Source organism: Maylandia zebra, unplaced genomic scaffold (assembly GCF_041146795.1).
Source record: "Maylandia zebra isolate NMK-2024a unplaced genomic scaffold, Mzebra_GT3a scaffold02, whole genome shotgun sequence".
NCBI classification, from domain to species: Eukaryota; Metazoa; Chordata; class Actinopteri; order Cichliformes; family Cichlidae; genus Maylandia; species Maylandia zebra.
The window spans coordinates 3177920-3188303 of NW_027490032.1; the positions used below are offsets into that span (position 1 = coordinate 3177920).

Sequence of the window (10384 nt, forward strand, 5' to 3'; positions counted from 1 at the left end):
GGCCTGAGATGTCCCCAGAGAGGTGGCGTCTGATACCCAACCTGACATATAGACACAGACATACAGGCACACACAGACACAAACATCCATTCCCACCCTCATGCTCTCATATGCACTTACTCCACACTCAACCGACGTGGAGACAGACACTCCCCAAGCGTACTCTACGAACCGGGTCTAGGTACCCTTGCCCCTGGAGGGGGGAACTGCACCCAGACCCAGGTGGTGTTACCCTTTTCCCTGTGGCGGGGAGAGGCAGACCGCCCCGACTCCGCAGCAGCAGGGAGGCCCCACACTCCAGACTGCAATCGGACGGCCAACTCCTCCTCCTAGCCCCCAGCTCCAGCAGCAAGTCAAACGCACTTCAGACATCGTTCTTACGATCACCAGCAGCTGACGGCTGACTTGAGGCAAATTAAGCCATTGAGTGACGATAAAAATCAAGGGATAAACCTTTTTTTGACAGCATGCCACATGCTTCAGTTACATTATTAGTACGTTTGTTTGTGTTGATTAGAAAATGTATTTTAGTGCCAGACACTAAAAATTTTGAAATATCATGATATTGAAAAAAGGTCCAAGGCTATTATTTAGGTAAAGGTTGACAAGACTAGTTTTATCTTCATATTGTTCCATTTAAACCATAAAAGTAGACATATAAAATGTTTATGTAGCCCAGATGAAAAATATCATACTTATTCTCTTTATATTAACTGTCCACATCAACAAGCGTCGTATTTCCTATGACCATTGAATGCACCTCTCAGTTCACCCCACGTGAGGGCACCTAGCTCAGCAACCAATCAGAGCCTACCCAGGCCGCATTGACCCTGTCAGCCAGGAAGTGAGGTGGAGGTGCATGGTGTCCCGGGTTTTTCTTATCTCAGCAAGAGGAGTGGAGGCATCTGCTACTCAAACCGAGAAATCCACGGACAAAAGAGAGGAAAACTCAGGATTGAGAGGACGGAAAGCCAGCCTACTTACCTGCTGGAAGTCCGGAGTCGAGTGGCTGGATGAAGGAGAGAGGCAACGTCGGTAAGACGAGTGTTGTTCTGATGGAAAAAACTTGTAGAGACTTACCGTTGCGATCATGCTAATGCTAGCTCGGTGTCTCACAGGCTAACCACTCACCTTTCATCCGGAGAGCTGCTGCAATTCCAACGCCAGTGTGTGTTGGGCTTTTGTGAAACAGAGCAACGGTGAGCAACATGTTCTTAGCTGCTCTAAAGCTAATTTTTGTCAGTTCACTGTGAGTTTAAAGTAATCTAGAGGGTAATTTTTAGTGCATTTCTCTCTCACGAATAGGCCTATAGTGTGGAGAAATTAAGCACACTGCTTTAATGCCTCTGAACTGAACTCACATGTATATTTTGTTGCTTATTTGCACATAGTTCTGAATTTGTTATGGTGTATTGTATTTTGAGTGTCAATGGTTACTTACCATAAGTACTGTTTAATTAATGTTTACATGAATAGAGAAATATTTGAGCAACTTAGATGTTTAGTTCTCATAATTGATATGCTTGAAAATTGAATGTTGTACAACAGAACTGTGAGATTTGATAAGATTTAAGATGTTGATGCAATGAATATGAGGTGATGCAATATTTTGATTTTGTATTTTAACCTTAAACAATGCATCTGAAACAGACTGATTAGAATGTACATTTTATGACCTGGATTATAGGTCAGGTTTTTTGGAGAGGACGGAAAAGTCCAAGGACCAGGACGATATTCTGGTTGTGATAGATGGCGAGCCAACCACTTTGAGGACGATCTACCCCAAAGAAGATACACGCCACACACTCATACATTCCAGTTACACTCACAAGGACCTTTGAAGTTGGCTATCGCCAGCTTAACTCTAAATTCTTAAAGGGCCCCAACGAGTACTTTTATTTTGTTGAGTGTGCACACTATTTATTTTATTTTATACTTTATCTGTACAAATTGGACAAATACCTGTTATACTTTGTAACAATACAAGAGTGGCTACTCAAAAGTTAACATTGTGTCCAGGTCATTATTGCTGCTCAATACTTTGGCTCCATACGAATTTGGTGTCTTCTGATTCTGGCCAGGGTCTTATTACGAGCCCAAGTAATTATTGCGCTGTAATTCACCTTTATACCTTAAAGTTGGTTACATTTAGAATTAGGGCTGTTCGATATAATGATAATATATATCATTATATCGAACAGCCCTAATTCTAAACATGGATGACGATATAAAAACGTCTATCGTTTCATTTTACGCTATCGTTTGTTTCGTGGTGTCGCAAAATAAACTTTTTACGGCAATAGTTTTTCATCGTTTTGATGGTCGCTGTAGTGGCTATATTAATTTCTTTGTCAGGGCTCTGTGTGCGGGCAGGCGGAGAGGAGGATCCAAACGCAGGACTCAGACACTAACTTGAAACTCAAAAACCTCAGCTTTTTTGCTGGTACAAAAACAAAACATGAAGTGACCACTGAATACGGAGAACAGAAACACACAGGCATAATCTGATGGTACGACGCGACACTGGGTTGAGGACAACACAGGGTGGTAATCAGGGAATGGGTAACAGAAGGGAGACACAGCAGGGGGAGATCAGGGCTAACGAGACGGGGGAGCTAAGCTGCACACACTAACATAAGACAAAGACTTTCACAATAAGACAGGAAACAAGAAACCACTAAACAAAGATGCAGACACGACACTGAACAGAAACTGCAATACACACGAGAACCCAAAACCTAAGAACTGATCCCTCACCAAGAATAACAGAAACAGATCCATAATGATAATAATAATAAACAAAGCACCAGAACATCAGAAAACAATCCATAATGCAAAAATAAACCAAAATATAAGAAACTCAAAATGCTGGGTCAACACTGACCCAGAACCGTAACATTCTTGAAGTTCTCTCTTTCTCTTATATTTAAAATAACCACTCTACGGAAGGACAAGTGCCTGTTTTTATGCGTTGTCGTTAGGAACAACGTGTGTCCGCTTGTTTATTTTCCACATAAACCTTTCACAATAAAGATCAAGATCCTGTTGAGACTTTTCAAAATAAACTGAATCACGTGAAAGAGTATGTAGAGTATTTACGGATGAGAAGCGAAAAAGAGCCGTCAGGTGCTAAAAAATAAACCTTAGACTCAAACGTCAGAACAGGATTCACAGAATTTACAGAAAATGTTAAATTTTGGTGATTTATATCATTATCGGGACGATAGATGTCTTATATCGGGATATGAGCTTTTGGTCATATCGCACAGCCCTATTTAGAATACACTTTTCTTTCATGACAAACCATGTTCATTAAATTAAATATGTTATACATTTAAAACTCTTACATGCAGATATTTAAAAAAATGACACAAAATACAGTCGTGGCCAAAAGCTTTGAGAATGACACAAATATTAGTTTTCACAAAGTTTGCTGCTAGACTGCTTTCAGATCTTTGTCCCAGTTGTTTCTGTGATGTACTGAAATATAATGAAAAGCACTTCATACGTTCAAAGGCTTTTATCGACAATTACATGACATTTATGCAAAGAGTCAGTATTTGCAGTGTTGGCCCTTCTTTTTCAGCACCTCTGCAATTCGACTGGGCATGCTCTCAATCAGCTTCTGTGCCAAATCCTGACTGATAGCAACCCATTCTGTCATAATCACTTCTTTGTCAGAATTAGTGGGGGTTTTTGTTTGTCCACCCGCCTCTTGAGGATTGACCACGAGTTCTCAATGGGATTAAGATCTGGGGAGCTCAGACTGGCGGAAGTTTTCTACTGTATATCTTGGGCTGTGTAAATGTGGATGGGGAAGTGAAAAATCTGATTGATTGGGCCATTATTTGCTACTAGCAATGTTACATGCAGTGAAATAGGACCCCTTACGACCATACAGACCAGAGAGACGTATGATGGTAAGAAAAATAATGAAAGTGCACAATACATGAGGGAAAAGGAGGGTAAAAAAGAACTCTGCTCAGACTAAGCACCTGATAGGAGATACTTTTGAGAACCCAAAAAGCCAGGAAGATGCAGCAGACACCACAAACACACAACGTTTTAGTGTGTCAGCATCCCTTCTATACCACATACTTTGTTTTACTTCTTTGCTGAAGTTTCTGTAGAGGAACTGGAAACCACAGGAACATTTTCACATCCAGTTTAGAGTTTTACGTTAGTATTTGGAGTGGTAGCAGCATGCAACTCTGTAATTTGACATTTACAAATATGGCATTTGACATATATCTTTGCCTTACCCCTCAAAACCTGTAGGAATTTCACTCTGAAATTTACTGCATTAGCTGTTGCACATCCATATGTGCCCCTCCCAGGCTGTGCGTATGTTCCCCAACCAAAAATTGTATTTTAATAGGCGGCTTAAAAATTTGTGATCACATTTTTTTAATCGAACAGGAACAAAAAATATTAGCTGGCTGTTTTAAATCTACAGATGATATTTTGTAGATTAGCAGAAAAAAATCGTATCCAGTGAAACATTTTTAAAGTTTTTATTTTTCAGATATTTTTATTACAGTGCTTTTACACCATTTCATTTGAAGTGTTTTTATTTATTAACAGATCAGAACAAAGGTAAAGCCCAGAGGAAACATGAATCAAATATCTCTGCTGTTCTTTAATGTCAGACTTTAATTAAAAAAAAAAAAAATAACAGTAAATGCTTTTTTCTGAATTGTTTGATTGATTTTCCATCTTTTATCTTGTTTTCTCGTATTAATAACGAGTAAGTATTCTAAAGTATTCTGATTCTGATTAACAACACGAGAAAAGTAATTTTCATCAGTATTAAAAAATATGCTTGTTCTACTGACTTGAACAACTGTAAAACAGATTTTAGATCATCTTAAAGGCTGATTGTTTCACAGTTTAATAATGTCTTCGTAATGACATAATCAATTATTAATTTTTGATTTCCTTTTTCTGTAAAATTACCAAATATATTTGATCAAAATACATTTAATAATCAATAAATGCACAGTCAAATAAGATAATTCTAAAATTTGATTTCCAGTCTGTATATTCATGTTGATTTTAATGAGCTGCTGCCAAATAACACTGCATATCACTGCAGGACACAAGCCTTGTTTTTTATTTTAGCTGCAGGAATTAAATGAACTCCAGCTCCCACTCCAGCTCCCACTGAAGACCCTACTAAACCTCCCGTCACAGCTCCCACCGAAGCACCTACAATTCCAACTGTAGCTCCTACTGCAGCTCCCACTGGACCTCCTACAAGTCCAACTGTAGCTCCAGCAGCAGCAGCTGTGAAAACAGCTGGAATACCAATTCCAGCACCAACTCCAACACCCAGTCCAAGAGCAGATCCTATAAGAACAGCAACCTTGCTGTCTCGATTAAACATGTTTTTTCGTTCTGCTTTGTATCTTGCTTCTTTGGGTGTCATATTTTCTTTCTTTATTAGTCGTTCCACCTCTTTCTTTATAACTTTCCCTGCCTTCTTAAACATCTGATTGCTGTAGTACCTTCCTCCATTTTCCTTCACCATGGTGTTGATCTTCTCCAGCAGCTCTCTGACCTGAGCAGGATTTCTGCTTCTGTTGTTAAAAACATGATATCTTCCTCCACACTGATTGATGAACTCACTGAGAGCTGGATTTTCAATGATGCATTCCTTTATGGAGACCTTCAGATCATCTACATGGGTGAACAACACCATGGTGTAACAAGCTGCTTTGTCTCCAAACACATCCTGAAGGATTCTCACTGTTTCTTGTTCTTTATCTTCAAACTCTCCTGGATTGACCACAATCAGGAACACGTGAGGACCAGGAGCAGCCAATGAGATGCATCTATTGATTTCTTTGTTGAACTGGTCTAAGGTGAACATGGTGTGAAACAGGCCTGGAGTATCAACTACAGCCAGTTTTTGAAAGTCGAACGGAGCTGTTTCCTTCTGACACTCTAATGTCACTGGGGAAGAAGATGATGTTGATCTAAATACATTTCCCTCTAAGATGGTGTTTCCTGCTGCACTCTTCCCAGCTCTGGTTTTTCCCACAAGAACAATCCTGAGGTCTGGTTCCACTTTTTTAAATGCTCTCTCTGCCTTTTCAAACATCTCATTGGTGTAGCAACTTCCTCCATTATTCTGAACCCTGGTGTTAATCTTCTCCAGGAGCTCTCTGACCTGAGCAGGGTCTCTGCTTCTGTTGTTAAAAACATGATATCCTCCATGACACTGACGGATGAACTCACTGAGAGCTGGATTTTTTATTAATGTTTCTATTGCGACTCCATCATGCTCCAGATTGTCTCCACAGGTGAACAGGGCCATAGTGTACCGTGCTGCATCTCTTCCAAACACATTCTGAATCTGCCTGATTGTGTTTTGTTCTTCTTCTGTGAATCTGTTCGCCTGAATCACAACCAGGAACACATGAGGACCAGGAGCAGCAAAGGGGATGGCCCTACTGATCTCTATCTTGACCTCCTCTTCAGTCTTATTGGTATCAAACAGACCTGGAGTATCAACTACAGCCAGGATTTGACCATCAAACTGACCTGTGTCCATCTGACACTTTGCTGTTGCTGTGGAAGCATTTGGTGTAGACATAAATACTCTTTGTCCTAAGATGGTGTTTCCTGTTGCACTTTTCCCAACACCAGTTTTCCCGACAAGCACAATCCTGAAGTCAGCCTGTCTGAACATCTCACTGGTGTAGTATCTTCCTTCATTTCTGTGAACCATGTTGTTGATCTCCTTCAGTAACTCTCTGACCTGAGAGGAATCCTCCATTCTGTTGTTAAACACATGATGTTTTCCTCCACACTGACTGATGAAGTTACCCAGAGGTGGATTTTTACTAATAAATTCATCAATGGTAACACTGGCTGCCTCTGGATCATCTCCACAGGTGAATAAGACCATAATATAACGTGCTGCTTTTTCTCCAAACATGTGCTGAATTTTTCTCACTATTTCTTTATCTTCTTCTGTGAAGCTGCCAGTTTGAAACACAACCAGGAACACATGGGGACCAGGAGCAGCAAAGCAGATGCATCTATGGATTTCCCTCCTCACATCCACGTCAGTCAGTCTGTTCTCAAACAGATCTGGAGTAACAACTACAGTCAGGATCTGACCCCCGAATTCTTGTGTTTTCTTCTGAAACTCTAAAGATGACCTTGACTCAAAACCATTTCTATTAATTCGTAAAATGGCATCTCCAATTTTGTTCTTTCCAACTCCAGTTTTTCCAAGAAGCACAATCCTGTACTCTGGTTTATCTGGTTCTTCTTGTTGTTCTGGCTCCTCTAGCTCTGCAGAAAAATATTATGAACATTTTACTGATGTTGGTGTAAAAGGCACATTTTACTATTTTCTTTCTCTAAAATGAACATTTTTACAGATGAAAACCTGAAAACAAATATTTGTTAGCTTCCCTCAGTTGTTTTGAAGCCCAGACAGGGCTTAAGTCACTGAATAAACAAATAAATAAATAAAGAGAAAATTTTGAGAGAAAGTCTTTGACCCTGTGGTGGACAGAGAAACTGCAGGTTTCTGCATTGCTACACTTCTTCTTTTAGGCCTTAGATGTTAAAATAAACTTTAAATCATTTCATTTTAGGAGGTTTAATAGAATCAGCTACATCTTTGGAAATAAGCCAAATTGGAATGGCTCTCTCCTAGTCTATTTTTTTTCTGAGAAACATTCCCAATGATCTATAAAACACACATTCTTGGTACGAAGTGTTCAGATAAGAGGTACCCAGTGGTAATCGGAGCACTAGGTGTAGTGACTCCTAGGGCTGCTCGATTATGGCAAAAATGATAATCACGATTATTTTCACTGAAATTGAGATCTCGATTATTTGACGATATTTATTTAACCCTTTAAGACCTACCATAGAACCAAGTCCGCCAGAGCTTATATTATTTTTTTTACATGTTGTAGTGCCATTGGGAGCATTTCAAGTTGCTATACATCAATACAAATGTTATAGCCCATATTTTAATAATATGTATGCATTAAGTCCATAGTAACTACATTAATTGCAAAAAAGCGCAATAAACTACAAAAAAATTGAAAATCATTTTTGTTTTTGTTTTTTACATATATTTTTACTTGAAATTTCTACTGAAATTTAAGAGGGTTATCCCTCAAAACTTTAAATGCAAAAAATAGTTTACAACAACAGGAAATTTATTTTGAGTGTCTTCATAGTTTTATTTTGGAGATAAAGCAATTTTTATATACTGCAGGAAAAACAAAAAAACAATCCTATGATTCAAATTTGCAAAGAAAACAGCATGTGCATCAAAATAAACTATTTCCAGCAGTGCAATATGAGTTCTAAGCATCCCAGCAACTATTCAGAAAAGTCAAACATGACTTATAAAAACACCAGTATAGGTTTTTAAGGCCTACAAGTAAAAAACTACATTTTCCACGAAGATGACATCACTTCCGGTTTCTGGCAGGAAATGGCGGACATGCGATAGTTCGCGCTGACGTCTGTTTCAATGTGGGAAGTGTTACGAACAGCTGATCGGATCACAAAGCCTGTTTCTGGAATATTATGTTTTTGTTCCTGCTAGTGCTTTTTATGCAATTTTTGCAAAGCTTTATGCGGAAGGAAACCGTGACCTAGGACAAGCTGATGGCATAAGATGTAAGTACAACTCCTCTGGTTTCATATGCAAAAAAAAAATTATTGCGCTAGCTTACACGATTCTGGTTCTACAGGGATTTAAAAATATTTATGCAAAACGGAGCGTGCTGCTCTGACTGGCTTTAAAGGGTTAACAATAACAATGTATTGAATAATGACTTTAAAAAAATAATATAAAATAGTGTGTAAATACTGATAACAGTGCAAATGTTTGCAATATAAGAAATAAATGAAAAATGTAAACATCTATGTTTAGTGAACTTTGCAGTGTTGCTCTGTGGTGCAGCTACGACACCGTAGCAAAGTTTGCACACTATGTCTACTTGATCCACATCTGACTCCGTGAACCCATAATGTTTCCACACCACTGAAGTTTTGTTTTTTTTACCTCTCTTTTCAACCAACGGCAGTCACTCTCCTCTCCAAATAACTTCTGCTTAGCTTTCCGAGCTTCCCTCGGGTTGTGACGCGTGTTCAAAACGAGAGGTGGCTCGATTTGCCACACGGAGCAGCGCGAGAGTAAAGCACGAGGGAGGGGCTAATAATCGGCTCAGTCACTTTTAATGATCGTTGAAAGCCCAGATCGTAATCGTAATTAAAATTCGATTAATTGAGCAGCCCTAGTGACTCCCAAGCTAGGCTAGGTGAGTGGCTCCAGCAGATCCCAGGAACAACATCTGAGATCTTTGTCCAGAAGACCGCAGTCCTAGGAACAGCAAAGATACTATGCAGAACTCTCAAGCTCCCAGGCCTCTGGTAGAGGACCCGAGCTTGAAGGACAGACCACCTGCAGGGGCACAAGGGGAATTTTATGGAATATGTATTTATTTAATTATTACAGAGAAACTAATATGAACTCCTTTTCCATGTAGTAGTGTATCAAATTAAATTTGGATAACATACATGCTTGCTATTACCTGTTTGAACTGTGAACATGAAACCTGTACAGAGGTTCTTCTCACCAATTGTGCTAAAAGTGCTAAAGAGCTAAAACTTTCTTTTCTCTAGTTTTAGTTTTTTGCTTTCAAATAGTCATTGTGAAAGAAAATAATTAATATTTTAGCCAAATTCTCTTAATGCATGCTCAATCACCCAGGTAAGGAAATCCCCAAAAGTTCATTCTGTTCATCTGGACAAAAACACTACGTCCAGATGAACAAAATCAACTTTCTGGGATTTTGACATGAAGTTGACATAGAGTTATGTTCTCCTGAACATTAAGATTGCGTTGTTGTATTTTTTTTTATCCAAATGTAGCAGATTAGACATTGGAAATATCTTTTTTTTATGTCATATTTAAATGTACATTGAAAAAGTGAGTTTAAATGTCCTTACCCGGTAGAAGCTCTTTGTCAGACATGTCTGTATAGCAGTTTGTGTGTCACTGCCCGTCTTGCTGTCGAATAACTTCTTCTTTATCTCACGACTCTATAAGAGACTCTTTCTAGCCGCTTCTGCAGCTGTGGACTGTTGGAATGTTGCAACTTCCTCAGCATCACAGACCGCTCAGTCAAACGCACTTCAGACATCGTTCTTACGATCACCAGCAGCTGACGGCTGACTTGAGGCAAATTAAGCAGTTGGTCCAAGAAAATCCAAGAAATATCATGATATTGAAAAAAGGTCCAAGGCTATTATTTAGGTAAAGGTTGACAAGACTAGTTTTATCTTCATATTGTTTCATTTAAACCATAAAAGTAGACATATAAAGTGTTTATGTTGCGCT

General features: G+C 39.1%; 1 protein-coding gene and 1 long non-coding RNA gene across 2 annotated transcripts; one reads left to right on the forward strand and one right to left on the reverse strand.

Annotated features, from left to right (window-relative positions):
* Window positions 1-680: 680 nt before the first annotated feature.
* LOC143415661 (uncharacterized) lies at window positions 681-2007 on the forward strand. Its single transcript, XR_013096096.1, has 3 exons — window positions 681-1035; window positions 1119-1199; window positions 1688-2007. It is a non-coding gene; the product is annotated as an uncharacterized LOC143415661 (long non-coding RNA).
* Window positions 2008-4567: 2560 nt separating this feature from the next.
* LOC101483954 (GTPase IMAP family member 8-like) lies at window positions 4568-10073 on the reverse strand. The gene is made up of 2 exons (XM_076881121.1): window positions 9994-10073; window positions 4568-7305 (listed from the first exon to the last, which is right to left on the reverse strand). The coding sequence occupies exons 1-2, from the start codon at window positions 10016-10018 to the stop codon at window positions 5087-5089; spliced, it is 2244 nt and encodes a 747-aa protein (XP_076737236.1). The 5' UTR covers window positions 10019-10073; the 3' UTR covers window positions 4568-5086.
* Window positions 10074-10384: the final 311 nt, after the last annotated feature.